The 16,868-nt window shown below is 39.7% G+C and overlaps 2 protein-coding genes across 2 annotated transcripts in view; both read left to right on the top strand.

The window, feature by feature from the left end:
* Positions 1-7,962: 7,962 nt before the first annotated feature.
* LOC115253645 (zinc finger protein 239) lies at positions 7,963-16,836 on the top strand. The gene is made up of 5 exons (XM_062854157.1): positions 7,963-8,016; positions 8,087-9,309; positions 15,843-16,101; positions 16,203-16,451; positions 16,489-16,836. Exons 1-5 carry the CDS (start codon positions 7,963-7,965, stop codon positions 16,834-16,836), a joined length of 2,133 nt encoding a protein of 710 aa, XP_062710141.1.
* LOC109422004 (protein single-minded) overlaps positions 16,608-16,868 on the top strand; it is a 172,144-nt gene continuing 171,883 nt past the window's right edge. The window contains exon 1 of the mRNA XM_062844893.1: positions 16,608-16,740. The gene's annotated coding sequence lies outside the window, so the exon portion shown is untranslated. The remainder of the gene's footprint in view (positions 16,741-16,868) is intronic.

Below are 16,868 nucleotides of genomic sequence, written 5' to 3'. Positions count from 1 at the left end.
CGAACAAAATGGCAATAAAGCAAGGAGTGAAGGCTCTTAGTACCGGCGTTCGTAACCCCGATACGAGGCTCATTCTAAAAGCCGGACAATTTGCAACATTGTCCGCAGCAATAGAGAAAACACTGAGCAACGAGGCTACAACAGCAACACCTAATACTAACGCGATAATGTTCGCTTCACGCCGCGGACATAACAATCGCGGCAGAAATAATTTCAATATGAATCACTACGGACAACGCCACAACGATTATCGTGGAGGCAGAGGAGGATTCCATAGTGGTCGTGGAAGACGACCCTATGGATCTCCATCTCAGCGTGGAAGAGCATCTCACAGAGGCTTCCACCGCGGAAATATGCAACCACGCATATTTTACGCAGATGTTGGACACATGGTTCCACCTCAACAACAAAACTTGACAAACTCAGGACGCATATGTCCTAACCAGCAGCAAATGCAACCACAGTACCAACCACAGGTACAGCAACCGCAACAGCCGCAGCAACATTTTTTAGGCCAACTACACAACTTTTAACCATCAACGCGTCAGCATCGAATTTCATAAAGGCACATGTCGAAATGACAAATTCGGTGTGTACCTTTATGATAGATTCAGGAGCTGACGTATCGGTGTTCAAAGCTAACAAAATTCTTGGAAGTCACCAAATCGATGTAAATAGAAAATGCAGTATCTCCGGAATTTCCGGTGAAAAAATTGAAACACTGGCAACAACAGTTACGGCATTGACATTTTCAAATACCCTCACATTGCATCACGAATTCCATTTAGTAGGAGACGAATTCCCAATATTCACCGATGGAATATTGGGAAGAGACTTTCTATCCTTGTATAAATGCACAATAAACTACGAATATTGGATTTTAAGTTTTAATTTTAACAATGCAGAAGTAAATGTAATGATTGAAGACAATTTCAATGAAGGTATAATAGTTCCGGAAAGATGCGAAGTAATTCGCAGAATTCCGAATGTACAGGTAGCCGAGGATTCTGTAGTGTGTTCACAGGAAATCCAAAATGGAGTTTTCTGTGGGAACACTTTAGTATCACCTAATGCTACATACGTTAAATTTATTAACACAACGAGTAAACCTGTGTTAATCCATAATTTTAAACCAGTAATTAAACCCCTCAATCAGTTTATAATAGCCAGCATCCAAAAAGGGGAAAACGACACAAATAAACGTATTGATAAGATTAAAAATAAAATTAAAATATCTGAAATTCCTTCATTTGTCAGGACCAAATTTGAAAAGGTCCTGGAGGAATTTAATGACATATTTGCACTAGATACAGACAACCTCACAACTAACAATTTCTACGAACAAAGCATCAACCTAACCGATAACGTGCCTGTGTATACTCCTAACTACAGAAGCATACACGCACAGAACGATGAAATTGAATCACAAGTTAAAAAACTTTTGGAAAACAATATAATCGAAAACTCTGTGTCGGCGTATAACTCACCAATATTATTGGTGCCGAAAAAGTCAAACACATCAGATAAGAAGTGGAGACTTGTAGTGGATTTCAGACAGTTAAACAAAAAGATTCTAGCTGACAGATTTCCATTACCCAGAATAGACACGATTCTAGACCAATTAGGCAGGGCCAAATATTTTAGTACATTGGATTTGATGGCAGGTTTCCATCAAATTCCTTTGAGCCCAGAGTCCCGCAAGTATACAGCGTTCTCTACACCTTCAGGGCACTATGCCTTCACCCGTTTACCATTTGGACTTAATATGAGTCCAAATAGTTTTCAACGGATGATGACAATTGCTATGGCAGGTTTAACACCTGAGTGCGCGTTCGTGTACATAGACGATATTGTCGTAATAGGATGTTCAGCAGAGCATCACATCAAAAATTTGATAAATGTCTTTAAAAGATTGAGGCATTACAATCTAAAATTAAACCCCGAAAAATGTCAATTCTTCAAAACAGAAGTAACATATTTAGGACACAAAATTACAGATCAGGGAATTCTTCCTGATGACACAAAATTCGAAGTAATCAAAAACTACCCAATACCAACAAACGCGGATGAAACTCGCCGCTTCGTCGCGTTTTGTAACTATTACCGTAAGTTCGTACCGGATTTTGCTAGATTAGCCAAACCGTTAAATGACTTACTTAAAAAAAATTCAACTTTTGAATGGACAGATAACTGTCAATCAGCTTTCGAACAACTCCGTAATCACCTACTCTCACCACCTATATTAAGTTACCCTGACTTTTCGAAGAAATTCTATCTAACCACAGACGCCTCAAACGTAGGCTGTGGTGCAATACTATCACAAGTAATTGATGGACAAGACCTACCAATAGCTTACGCAAGTAAAGCTTTTAACTCGGCAGATTCCAAAAAACCTACGATTATGCAGGAAATGATCGCTATCCATTGGGCTATCGATTATTTCAAGCCATATTTGTATGGACGGAAGTTTATAGTACGAACAGATCACAGACCACTGGTGTTCCTTTTTGGTATGAAAGAGCCAACCAAAAAACTAACACAAATGCGTCTGGATCTCGAAGACTATGACTTTGAAATAGAACATATTAAAGGAACAAATAACGTAGGCGCCGATGCATTATCTAGATTAATGTCATCTGACGACCTAAAAAATAGAACAATACTCATGGTTAACACCAGATCCATGACTAAAAAGAAATCAGCTAAAGCCAAGGATGACGTTTCCACATACACGAAGCCTGATCAACTTCTAGTTAGCGAAGCTGTCATTTTAAAGGAAGCTCGAAATTCTTTTAAATTAACAACAAATCTCAGTAACAATATAATGGAATTCCAAATAAAAAGCGAGAATTATAAAAAGACGCATGCAGCAATACAATTCAATTACAAAAATGAAAGTCAGACACTCGAGTCTGCTCTTTCAAAATTGAATGAAGTTATGACAAATTTAAAGATAAAACAAATCGCCTTATCATTGAGCGATCCATTATTCTCGCAAATCACAGTAGAACAATTTAAATCAATTGCTACAAAAATTATAAATAGTTTTGAAATTTTACTCTTCAAACCTCCAAGACAAATAGAGTCAAAAATGGAAGTCGAAAAAATATTGCATGATTTTCATAATAGCTCAACTGGAGGCCACATAGGACAGCATAGATTGTACCTAAAACTACGAGATCTATTCCAATGGAGAGGAATGAAAGGTTCTATCGCAAAATTCATAAAGGCCTGTGAATTTTGCAGAAAGAACAAAGTCAGTAAAAGAACAAAAGAAGCATCTATTATCACATCTACACCTCAGAAACCATTCGATGTGATCTCTATCGATACGGTCGGACCGTTACCCAAAACAAGCAGGAATAATCGTTACTGTATCACTTTACAATGTGACTTATCGAAATTCGTTATAATAATCCCTATACAGAATAAAGAATCTAATACTATTGCTCGTGCATTAGTAGAAGATTTTATCCTTAAATATGGTAACTTCTTGGAGCTAAGATCTGATAGAGGAACCGAATATTGCAACGAAGTTCTTCAGCAGATCAGCAAAATTTTAAATTTCAAACAAACCTTTTCAGCCGCCTATCATCCAGAGACGATCGGTGCATTGGAGAGAAATCACAGATGCCTAAACGAGTATCTGCGATCATTCTCAAATGAACACCATGACGACTGGGATGATTGGGTTGGTTTCTACACTTTTGTATACAATACAACCCCGCATACAGATTCTAATCTTACACCGTTCGAATTAGTCTATGGAAGGAAACCAAATTTACCGCAAGATCTGATGAACAACAGAACTATAGAACCAGTTTATAATATTGAGCAATACATGAATGAATTGAAATTTAAATTACAAAAAAGTCAAACTGTAGCAAGGGAACATATGATCAAAGAGAAAATTCAAAGAACTGCTGACCTAAATATCAATCTAAACCCAATCGACGTCTCATTAGGAGATTTAGTCTACATAACCAAGGAAAACAGGAAAAAATTAGACTCGTTTTATACAGGACCATATAAAGTTATAGAAACTAAAAATAGCAACTGCGTCATAGAAGATCTTGCAAAAACAAAAAAAATAGAAGTTCATAAAAATAGATTAATAAAGATGTAAAAAAAAAAAAAAAAAAAAAAATGGGAAGACAGCCAACTTATATTATAATTGTTTAAATAATTCCAGTACATCAAATATAAAATAACAGAACATTGTCAAACTATAAATTAATCATATTTTGTCAATTCAATTATAGTCATACGAAGAAATTCATTGTAACCAATAATCTAAGCAAGCAACCGAACAACGCTCAAGGTCATGAAAATTCCAAATCCATTTTTTTCCAAATTAATACGAGTGTCTGAATCCTCACGCCACTCTTTTCCAAAAGGGGGAAGGTGTAGTGTGATGAATCGGCAAAGTTAAATAAACGTCCACGCGGATGTTTATATCATAACAATCAAACAGGCTATGCACTTTGTGTGGCCTGCTTAATCGTGCAACTAAGCACAACAGAATAAACCATACGCCACCGAGCGTTGGTCGGTTGCCACGAAAAGCAAATTGAATAAATCATTCTGGTTCCGAGCCCAACAGCTAACGGGTGTACACTTTACTCTGAAGAGAACTCCAAATTAGTACAATGGTATATGAAAAACTTGTGCGGCTAGACCAGTTCTTCAAGAAAGTCACGGAAAAACCGCTATTTTTCGAATATTTAAGGTAAATGTCACGGACTACCTTTGAAAAATGCCAAATGATATTCACCTGGTCTAGCCGCACAAGTTTTTCATATACCATATTCTCAGGTTCAGCTTCTAAAATGAGCTGTAGGTGATTGAATTTAGATATGACGAAATGAATTTTTCAACACTGCTCCTCAAACAAAGCTCTCTTGTATCCTTCCACATGTCTCCTCCCTTCAATGTTAAGTTTAATACACAGACCGGCAAATATTATGCTTCTGGTTGAAATCCAAAGTTACCAGGGGTGCAAAAATTGAGCTTTTACCTTGGCTTTTACCCAGTTTCATGTGTCACAACTCGATTCGGATGAGTGCATATTGTAACTCTTAGGCTCTGTCTCAATTGAGATATTAAAAATAATTTTAATCAAATTTGACAGTTCGAAAATTATTTCAAAGCTCGAAAATCATTGTGCTGTCAAATTTAATTTTTTTCTGGCCCAATTTAAACACGTCAATGTTGATCGATGTTGACAATGTTGCCTTACCAAAAATAATTCCGCTCAGAAATGAAAACTTGTCGGAAAATTTAAAAACAAAATATTATTTTGCCTTGAAATTTCTTCGATGCTTTCCTCATTTATTCCTCCAAGTTGCCTCTCACTAGAAATTCTCACTGATGGTTCTTCCGTAGCACAATTTCTCCAGCATGTGACTCTTTAGGGAGATTCCTGGAGAAACTTCCGGAAGAATATAGAAGAAATTTGTGAGGAATTCCTGACAAAATTTAAGGAATTGTTCCAGGGTGTCTTGAAAATTATGAGGGAACTTCCGGAGGAGTTCCTAACAAAACCCTAGAGAAGTTAATAAAAAACTTCCAGAGAAATTCAGAAACTCCTGGAGCAATTGCGGGAAGAATTTCTGTGTAAGTACTGCAAATGAGAAATTCCTTGAGGAATTGTTCCATTTATTTCTAATCCCTGGAGGAACTTGAGGAGGGATTCCTGAACGAAATATTGGAGAAGTTTTAGGATAAATATTTATAAGAGGTGCGCAGAAGAAAATCCTTTGTTGCACTTCCTTATGTTGACTTCACATACACAAAAAGGGAATCAAGAGGTAGCGTGAATACGTTCGATCGTTTACGACCACTTCACTTCCTATCTTTAAATATAAATCTATATAAAAATTAGTTTGAAGTCCCTTCGAGGCAGCAAAACTCACGAACGGCTAAACCGATCAGCATGACTCTTGCACGGTTCGACCCGTATTCTTGGTGGCAGTGTTTATATGTGGAAAAAGCTATCAAAATTATTAAGAAAAATATGAAAATAGTGAAGTTAATGTTTTTCAATGAGCTGGGAAGAAATTCACCATGATCGAAATAAAACTAATCTAGAGGGCGGTCAACAGTTGTAAAAGTTAGCCGAGGCAGCTAGTAAATATAAAAATGTGTTTGAATCCCCTTTGAGGGAAAATAGCTTAAAATAATACTGATTTTTTATGAGCAGGGAAGAAAATCAACACGATCGAAATATTTATCTAATGCCGACTTCTTGAACAATATTCAACGGAAAACACTTCGCTATCCGTCGCCAATCAAGCTACGGACTTCAGCAGGATAAAGTACAATTAAGCAAAATTTCATCCATACCAAATCCATACACATATTTCTATGATAAAAATGATTACATTATATTTATTACGGACGCATAGACGGGCCCACCTCAAAATCGAAGCAAGAGAGAAACAGAGAGAAAAGCGCAAGCCGATATGTAAACAAACACCAGTGGACAAGCGTGCGCATGCGCGAGCCGGTGAGGACGAAAATTATCGTTCTGTCAAACATAAGTCTGCTCTGGAGCAGAATTATTTTTGACAGTTCGAAAATCAAGGAAAAATAATTTTCGAACTGTCAAATTTAATTAAAATTATTTTCAATATCCCAATTGAGACAGACCCTGAGTGTACTGTTTACAATCTTTTGCTGTCAAAATGGGGTTCAACGCACAATGGGGGTCAGAGATGTTGGCTCGCTTTTTTACCACAGAGAACAGACATCCAGGCAAGAACAAATTTCATTCGGAAAGTTGTGTAAGGATTTGAATCTTCACTTGAGTAAGGTTGCAAACCAATACACGATGACAACACTAACGCCACCAAACACCATATTGCCACAGTCAGTGGTGAATTGAAACATTTCAAGTGGTGAATTAAATTAGTATGGGAAATTAACCGATTGCAGCGCCACGCAATTGCCACTTGTGTTGCCGATTTCAAATGGTCGTTAAATTCCTTACACAGTTTTGGAACTGGACTTGGATGTCTGTTCTCTGTGTTTTTACTGTGGGGTAGTATTCGGATGACAAGTGGCTGCTCATTGGTGACTACGAAGGTTGATGAGCCGGGAAACACTCTTTCTTCCTACGGGGTTTCTTATGGGAGTATGAGTGAAAAAAAAGCAAAAAATCTTCCCTCCTTCACTTTCTCACAGAAAACCGTAAACAAAATCATCACCTTCGTAGTCCCCAATAGCAAAGTGGTGAACAAAATGCGCAAAAAGTTCACCCTTATCACAGAGAACAGACATCCAGGCTAGAACAAATTTCATTCGGAAAGTTGGGTAAGGATTTGATTCTTTACTTGAGTAAGGTTGCAAACCAATACACGATGACAACACTAACGCCACCAAACACCATATTTCCACAGTCAGTGGTGAATTGAAACATTTCAAGTGGTGAATTAAATTAGTATGGGAAATTAACCGATTGCAGCGCCACGCTATTGCCACTTGTGTTGCCGATTTCAAATGACCGTTAAATTCCTTACACAGTTTCGGAACTGCACTTGGATGTCTGTTCTCTGTGCCCTTAGGGCTCATTCACAAATGTCATAACGCCAAAATTGGCCTTTTTTGACACCCACCCACCCCTTCGTAACATTGTTTATATGGGAAGAAATTTTTTTTGTTCGAGCTGTAACACCATGAAGTATACCCACCCACCCCCTCCAGCGTTATGACATTTGTGAACAAGCCCTTATTGTTTTTGTGCATATCAGAGGCATCTGCAGCATGATCCCAAAGGTATGTGCTATAATTTTTGAAAACTCGAAATATTTCACAAGCACCTTTTGCTATAAAAAAGTCGGATTAACGAAAATGCACTGTCGTTTGTTGTGTTTATTTCTTATCTGTCACAACAAAACACCAAACGGCATCTCGTCTCGTTTTCTTCAAAAATCAATTTTACTTCATTAAATTCTATTAAAAATGTCTAAAATTGAGTGTGATATCCTGGAAAAACCGTTAGATAGTAAAAATATGGTAAGTAAATATGGTAAGCTCCATTTCATAGTGATTTGAATTAGACAAACCTCAATATTCCCCCCAGCAGATCGAATATGTTCTCCCGGAGTACACCCCTACACGAAGGCAGACGCTGCTAAAATACTTCCGCATCAATCCGGGTTTCCTCGCGAACCCGGTCAACTACCCGCGCACCCTCAATCTCATCGCCAACGACCTGGCGGAACCGAACTTCCAGCCGTCCTTCCCGGAAATACTCGAAGCCATCGAACGCTGGAAGGCTTGGGTGGCGCTACAGCAGACGGAACCCACTCGGCCACCGGATCGGGAACTGAAACGGCTGCTGGAGGCGCTCGAGTCGCGCCTAACGCATAGTCAAATCACGCTGATGCTGCAACACATGGAAGTGGTGGGGGGCGATGCGGACGGACTGTGGGCCACCATTGCGGTGGAGATGCGCGCTTTGAAGTATCCTCCCCGACCGGAGATTTATTGGCGGCGGGGGTTCGAGGAGTGGTGCCAGGAAGCGCGGGATCGCTTCCGGGAGGATCCGGATGCGCTGACGGCACTGCAGCAGCGGTATATTGACTATGCGAGGGAGCGAGGCGAGCTGGATGAGGAAGTGGCTTGGATAGAGGTGGACGCCTTGGAGCTGGTGCTGAACCACTGCCGGACGTGTTTGGGAATGCTGAGGGCGGCCGACCCGAAGGCGTATCTGTTTGAACCGGGCGGAATGGGCACGACACTGGCCGATAAGATCAATGTTTGCTTCGGGACGGGGATCGATCTGGAGGAACGACTGCCGAAGTACGTTTGCCGGAAGTGTGTGGAGAAGGTGGAGGAAGCTTATGCGTTGAAGATGCAGATCGATCGCACCGATGAGGAGCTGAAGAGTTTGATTGGGGAGTACCAGAAGCGGGAAACGGCGCGTAGTAATGTGAAGAATGAACATCGGGAAGCAGACACGACGGAAACGACCGTCCAGACGCTGCAGGATGCAAGTCCGCTGGAAGTGATACAGGAAAAAGAACAACAGTTAAGTGAACAGTTGGAAGTCCCAGAAGAGGAAGTCGAACATTTGGAAGGAGTCGTTGACGCGGAGCACGATGTTAAATATAGCTGGCAAGTGATAAGTGATTCGGAACAGATGATTGTTGAGCAGGTGGAGGAGCACGAGGAAGAGCATATTGATGTCAGCGAAGCAGTACAAGAAGAAGTGGAGTCTTACGACGACGTGATGGTGGCAACGGAAGCAGATTACCTGGAAGACGACATAGAGGAACAGTACGTTGAAGAGGAAACGGAACAAAAGTAAGTGATGTATAGTTTTAATACCCTTATTGATATTCTGGAGAAATTCTAGGTGTAATTTTAAGAGAGCTTTTTTGAATACCTACCTATAGAGTAGTAGAAGCCAAGGCTAGAGAAGCATAACTACAAGAAAAGACATCAGGTTCAACCTAATGGGTAGTACGCAGATCGCAAGAAATTTTTTGGCCTATCTCGATGCGTAGGAAATTCAGGCAAGAAATCGCTCAAGAAATTAGAAAGCGTCGCTTTATTCCGGAGCTTTCCGGAGCTGAAACGAAACGTCAAATCAAATGGGATTTGCTGTGTTAAATTTCTTGACCATTCCGGTTACGGAAAAATAATGCACTGAACGAAAATTACTTGAGCGATTCCGTTTGAAGTGCATACCTCCCTCGCATAAGATCAAGATGTAATATCCACACATCCGTAAATGTGTAAGGGGAAGAAAGTGATGATTGCAATCATTTGTATCCACCACAGAGAACAGACATCCAAGTCCAATTCCGAAACTGTGTAAGGAATTTAACGGCCATTTGAAATCGGCAACACAAGTGGCAATAGCGTTGCGCTGCAATCGGTTAATTTCTCATACTTATTCAATTCACCACTTGAAATATTTCAATTCACCACTGATTGTGGCAATGGTGTTTGGCGGCGTTAGTGCTTTCATCGTGTATTGGTTTGCAACCTTACTCAAGTGAAGATTCAAATCCTTACACAACTTTCTGAATGAAATTTGTTCTAGCCTGGATGTCTGTTCTCTGTGTATCCACATCAGACCGAATACAGAGAAAATAGGTAGAGAAGCGAAGAGTGAACAGCCGCCAGAACGGCAACACTTTTTCTGTTTTGATTTCATCGCTCGGATGCTGGCAACCGCAGCAAAGTAGATTAATCCACCCATCGAAGGTAGTGCCTATCTCGCATACCGCATTTGAAAACTATTCATACTGTTGTTTTATTTACTAGGCATTATCAAACTGATGTTCCAAAATGGAACAATTTTCATTAATTCAAGGAATCAATGTTATTTATACTGTTATTCATGATATTTAAAAACTTTGGTAAAAATATGTTTCAAATGATTGCAATACTTATCTTCACTTATGCGGTAATCGTCAAGGTTTGTTGATTTTGCTCGATAGGATACCAGTTTGACGGTTCGATAAGGTATTTTTGGCTTCACACTCTTCGCTTCTCTACCTATTTTCTCTGACCGAATATATCTCTGCGTCTGCACAAATTCATGCAGATGTCGGAGTGTTGGTAGGATATGGGTGGCAGAGGGTTCACACATTGGTGCGTTGATGCCAGGCATAAGGTGATAGAATAGGCACAGAGAACAGACATCCAGGCTAGAACAAATTTCATTCAGAAAGTTGTGTAAGGATCTTCACTTGAGTAAGGTTGCAAACCAATACACGATGAAAGCACTAACGCCGCCAAGCACCATATCGCCACAATCAATGGTGAATTGAAATATTTCAAGTGGTGAATTGAATAAGTATGAGAAATTAATCGATTGCAGCGCCACGCTATTGCCACTTGTGTTGCCGATTTCAAATGGCCGTTAAATTCCTTACAGTTTCGGAATTGGACTTGGATGTTTTTTTTTTAATTTTTATTAATGTGTATTTTAACTTAAATGCTAATTCTACACTCGGACTTGGATGTCTGTTCTCTGTGGAATAGGGTAAAAGCTGTTTACTTTTCCATTGAATGCTTCCATTTGGCGCCAGCAGCGAAAAGTGTAGACAAGAACATTTATTCATATCGAGCGAACGTTACTTATTTGATTATTTTCGCGCTTTCATCTCGTATGCTCCTATTGTGTCCAAATGATCTTATTCGAACCGAGTTTCATTCTTTCTTGCCAACTGGATTTTACTTTCTAGGTTTAGAATCTCTGAACAAGTGTCACAGATCGATAGAACCGAAAGCAAAACCGAACAACATTTAACAGATCACAACCACGATCTTTTTGCCTGTCTAGGGCTAGTAGTCATCATCAAACTACTAGTACCTAGCCGTTCAACACGAGGACGTTAGGCAAAGGGGTCGTCGTTGTGGTTGTGTTGTTCAATTATGGCCCTCTTTTAATTTTCAACTTCTATTCAATTTCTCTCGTCACACACTTGCGATTCTATCCACCGTTCTTTCATTACTTTCGTTACTCCCTCTTTCTTTAAGTAGTATTAAGTTCACCGAGAAAAGCCAATAAAATTCAATTATCATCGTGGTTTCTCCAGAAATTTATTTCTGGATTGTTCTAGGAGTTCCTTCTGCGATTCCTTAGGGAGCTTCATCTGAGGTTCTTCTCGGGGCTCCTTCTCCTGCACTTCCGGGAATCCTCCTAGAATTCCTTCAGTTTCCTAATAGTTTCTTTTGGAATGTCTTGTTTCTGTGATTTCCTAAAGGAATTCCTGGAATTTGAAGAATGGATTTATGGAAAGAAAACCATGGGAGGAAAACTAGAAGGAATTCCGGTCGGAATGCCTTGATGCAAGAATTTCTTAAGAAATTGCTTGAAGAATTCCTCAAGCAATTCTGTAGGAACTGCAGTAATTCCAACTTCTGTAGGAACTGCAGTAATTCCATAAGGAATTCCATTAAAACCTCTGTAGAAATTTCCTAAAATACTCCTGGAGGAAATTACCTTAAAAACTTCTGGAGGATTTCCATTAGGAACATCTTGGAGTGTCGCCACGTCGATGGTTTGGTCAAAGTCTCATTTATCTATTGTAAGCACAATATATTCGACGCTCACTCTTCACTTGATTATAGTAATGGCAAGAGAAGTGCCACACAAATATTCCTATTATACTGATTTATAATAATAAGGAACATAAAAATTGTAAAAATAACGTTTGATGAATCGCGTTGGTCACAAATTCATGTAGACCGGTGTAAATTCCAATGTGCAAAAATCAATCTGAATCGATTGGAAACGAGCCAACGTTCCACCAAACGTTATCACCATTATGCTTTGATCGCGTAGCGTTATGGAAGGGACTGTTTTGGATAAACACATGATCCAGCGCGGAACAAATCGCGCGTAGTAAACGATTAGTCCAGAGCACATATTTATAAACAAATCATTTGCTTTCCACTTCCCTGATGCTACTACGGTTATGCTTGGCAATGGAACTCTAGCGCAAGATCAATGTCAATGTCAATTATTAAGCGTATGATACGCAGATCGCATACATTCAGAATATTATAGGGAATGAATGATCAAGTTATATTGAATGAAAACGTTTTCATATTCAGGATCAATCATGATCTTTACTACGCGTTTTCATATTCAGGTTCATTCATGATCCATATGATGCAAGAATTCTAGATGTGTGGTAGTACAGAAATTAGATCGATTCATGTAGGTTTCTCCGGTAATACGCATGCGTGAGATGAATTATGCGATCGAATTTGATATTGCGCACTCAGATAAAGACTTGCCACTTATACATAAGCACTATGATTAAGCAATATTGTGAAACCCTATTAAACCAGGCAAGCACCGCTAGGATTACAATTGTATGCAACTATCCATGCTCACCACTAAGAGTTAATTCAGGAAAACTCTAATCTATTGCAGAGGCTTAATTGCTGAAAAGATTCTCAACTCGGCTAAATTAATTGTAAGCAAGATTTGCTTGGAAGGTTTATAGCAAGATTATATGTATGCAAGTTAGAAACTCGATCGATCATGGCAAATTAATGATGTGAAAAGGATGAGCATACTTTCTGGACGGCACATATACAAATGGAATAGTTTTCCACAGGATCAGGAAAAAACATGTTAAAAAGAGGGTGCGAAAATGTCTGGACAGGTCTGGACGAGGGTATATAAGGGGACCCCGTTTCATGAATAAAGCATTCGCGGTAGATTCTAGTACGAGTCAAGTCAGACTCTTTGTTTTGAAATATCCGAAACCACCTAATTCTCTTCGGGTAACCAGTCCCTTTTGGAGGAGAATTTGTTTTAGAACTAGCCACAGAGTGGATCTCTTCGGGTAACCAGTCCCTTTTGGAAGAGAAGTTCAACCTTAATCCTCTTCGGGTAGCCAGTCCCTTTTGGAGGAGGCCACTGACCTTGATGGTTATTGTCGTGAGAGTTTTTGAGGTACGGAAATTCTGTATCTGCTCGACGGCAATAAAGAGGAAATCCTTCGCTTCCTCTAGGTTGAACACTCCCTCACATGGAGAATGAGAGAATGAACTTCCGGAGGAATTCCAGAAGCAACTTTTGGAGGAATCCAGAAAAAAGTTTCTAGAAGAATTGTGAAAGGAGTTTATGAAGAAATCCTAGAAGCAGTTTCTCATAGAATCCTGGATGGAGTTCTCGGAGGAATTTCGAAAGGACCCCTGAAGCACTCTCGGAAAGAAATTCTGGAGGAATTCCGGAGGAAGATATTGGAGGAAACCTGGAAGGAGTTCCCAGAGGAATTCCGAAAAGAATCCCAATAGAATTCAGAAAGAAATTTATAGGGAAAGGAGCTGAAGAAATCCTGAAAGCAGTTCCTCTAAGAAAACCGGAAGAAGTTCCCGGAGAAATTCCGGAAGGAATTCTCGGGACTCTCGGAAATAGTTTCTGTAGAAACCTCAGTAGAGGTTTTTGTAGGAATCCTGGAAGGAGTTCACGTAAGAATTCCCGCAGAAATCATGGAAAGAGTTATTGAAACCGTCCAGGGAGTATTGATGTGTGCATTCAGGATGAAAATCTTGCTCAAATGCGCTTTAGACGCGGTGAAACAGTGTAACCAAAGACCATTAAGAAACCATTATCAGTATCATCGCCAACTAGTGTCCCTGCATTTGATATTTGCGTTTTTGATGCACACATCTGAAGGAATACCGGGAGAAGTTCTTGAAGAAATCCGGAAGAAGTTCATGAAGAAACACCGGAAAAAGCTCTCTGGGGATTAACTTGATGAATCTCAGAAAGAATTCGTGGAGGAAACTCACATTTAAGGCGAAACTGGAAGCATTTCCTCACTTTTTGGTTTTTGATTTTTTTTATTAAATAACGAAGCAATATTTTCAAAATCGGTTTTCGTACACATGTAGAGTATGGGTCAAGGTATCTACTGAATTTTTTTGTGGTGAAAAAAGCTTATCGTTTTTGCAGAAACCATTTTTGAACAAAAATTCACAAAAAAATGGTTTCTACAAAAATGGAAAACATTTTCCACCACAAAAAAATTCAGAAGATACCTTGATCCATACTCTACATGTGTACGAAAACCGTTCTTGAAAATATTGCTTCGTTATTTAATAAAAAATCAAAAACCAAAAAAATGAGGAAATGCTTCCAGTTTTACCTTAATTGCTGGAGGAATCCGAAAAGAAATCCCTGAAGAAATTTCGGAGGAAGTTCCTGAAGGAATTTGAGGAATCTCAGAATAAAATTTTCGAGGAGTTCCAGAAGGATCTTTGGAAAGAACCTGTAAAAGAGCACCTATAGAAATCCCAGAAGGATTTTTTCTATGGGAATCCCTATTAACATGGGACAACTTGTTGGAGTAGACGAAATAAGAGTAGTGGCAGCTCCTTTGATGAACAGAAGCACCATGAGTTGGGAACCTCTGATTGATGACAGATGACTATGAGTGTTTGAGTATATGAGTGTGTGAGAGACGAAGCATAAGTTGCTGATTATAACTGTGGTATTGTACATTAATTAATAAGCAAAGAACTTAGTATCAAACAATTATCGGATGAATATTTTATTGGATATCAGGAAAGTGACAATACGTATCAGAGCCTGTGCGTGTGTCCACAAGTGAAGTTTCTGTCAGGCTGCCTGCTTCCTTCAACTATCGACTTACTAAGTCTATTCGGAATCACCACAACTCCATTTTTCTATGTCTTGCTGTATATACTTAATGTTGAATATCGAGTTCGGTATTTTTTGACGATATGAGAACTGCTGAATTCACCGTGTATGAGTAGAGTACACCCGATTCTTTTTTTTTGCACGGGGGATGCGTACCGTGCAAAAAAAGTTTTTGGTTCAAAATTCGAAAAACTGTGCAAAAAAAGTAATTGATTTCTCGACGAATTATGCAAAAATAAGAGTTAGATTTTTTTTTGTATGGAATTTTTTCCGTGCAAATTAAGAATCGGGTGTATAAACTTTTAAAGCTGCTCCAAATGTTCATAAAAGAGCTCCATTCGAACTGCTACTAAAAATCTTGCAAATGCTGAATTTGACATCGAATGTCCTGAATTTTTAAATTCAGTTAGAAAATTCTCGTTTACGTATTTCTGTATGCATTCCGCTAGGAAGTCTACTCAACAGTTTTTTTTTGTAAGAAAATCGTCTAGGGCTGTAATTAACAAGGATTTCCTCACTCGGAGTCACCTTCCATCAAACTTCCTATCACAAAAAATCAAATGGGAATAACATAGAATAACAGCGCCCTCTACGCTATCCTTAGAAAATGAATTTAGCCATCCCTAAAATAAATAGTAACGCTTTTCAAAATTCACACCACTTAGCCAAACATTAATGTATAAAACATATTTTTCAGAGCTTTCACCCCTCATCAAAAACTCTCACTGGATGTGAAAGTGAAACGCCAAATTGTCCCCGACCTCAGCCACAATTTCTACCAATGTCCCGAGTGTCGAATAGTACTGCGATCGCACGAGCTCTGGGAGACACACACAGCACGCCATGCTTCGGAAAAACGATACACGTGCGAGGTGTGCTCCAAGCAGTTCCGTTCTTCGTCAACGTTGAGAATTCACCAGCGAACCCATACCAACGAGCGACCCTACGTTTGCGAGGTACGTATGTCTTTCCGGATCTATAGACTTTGCCGTACTCTGTGTCCTTGTGCCGTTGCTTGTAAGCCTGGATATATGTTTGTTTTTCATTTTCTCTACAGATCTGTAACAAAAGCTTTGTTCAAAGTACAAACCTAGTCTATCACATGAATGTCCACCAGAACATTCGAAATTACCCGTGCGATCAGTGTTCGTACAAAGCTCGCAACAAGAACGACCTGAATCTCCACAAGCGCACTCATTCGGGTGCTCGTCCGTACATTTGCGAGTACTGTGAATGTACCTTCACCACCTCTAGCAATCTGAGCAAGCACATCAAGCGACGGCACATAGGCGAGAAAAACTTTAAGGTCAGTACCAATCGCTAATCCATAGTTCTCTGAATAGGTGTGCAGCAAGGCGTTCCGAACGCACAGCCAAATTAAGGCTCACGGTTTCGTGCACGACCGGAACAATCGCCCGATGAAGTGCGAACGGTGTCCCTATCGGACCAGCACCAAGTCGTCACTGTCCATCCATATGAAGTCGCACGTGACCACCCGGCCGTACGTCTGTCCGCACTGCAAGATGGGCTTCCGCACGTCCAGCAATATGCACAAACACGTTCGAAACACACACGAAGGGCAGCGGCCTTTCAAGGTATCTTGGAATTTCTGTGCGGTTTCCCCGAGGGGTACACCGCGATGGGCGTTGTTACCCCGAGGGGTACACACCAAATATGATAATCTGTATTGAGTAATTGTTGATATTTTTTCATATTTCTCCAC

Source organism: Aedes albopictus, chromosome 1, assembly GCF_035046485.1.
Source record: "Aedes albopictus strain Foshan chromosome 1, AalbF5, whole genome shotgun sequence".
In the NCBI taxonomy this organism is placed as follows: domain Eukaryota; kingdom Metazoa; phylum Arthropoda; class Insecta; order Diptera; family Culicidae; genus Aedes; species Aedes albopictus.
The sequence above is the reverse complement of the archived record's forward strand: the minus strand, read 5'-3'. Positions and strand labels throughout refer to the sequence as shown.

Excerpts from the sequence above, each read along its gene's own strand:
- LOC115253645 (XM_062854157.1), top strand. The coding sequence starts at position 7,963 with ATGTCTAAAATTGAGTGTGATATCCTGGAAAAACCGTTAGATAGTAAA. Across the intron at positions 16,102-16,202 it reads AGCGACCCTACGTTTGCGAG|ATCTGTAACAAAAGCTTTGT; the intron begins GTACGTATGTCT and ends TTTTCTCTACAG. Across the intron at positions 16,452-16,488 it reads TAGGCGAGAAAAACTTTAAG|GTGTGCAGCAAGGCGTTCCG; the intron begins GTCAGTACCAAT and ends TTCTCTGAATAG.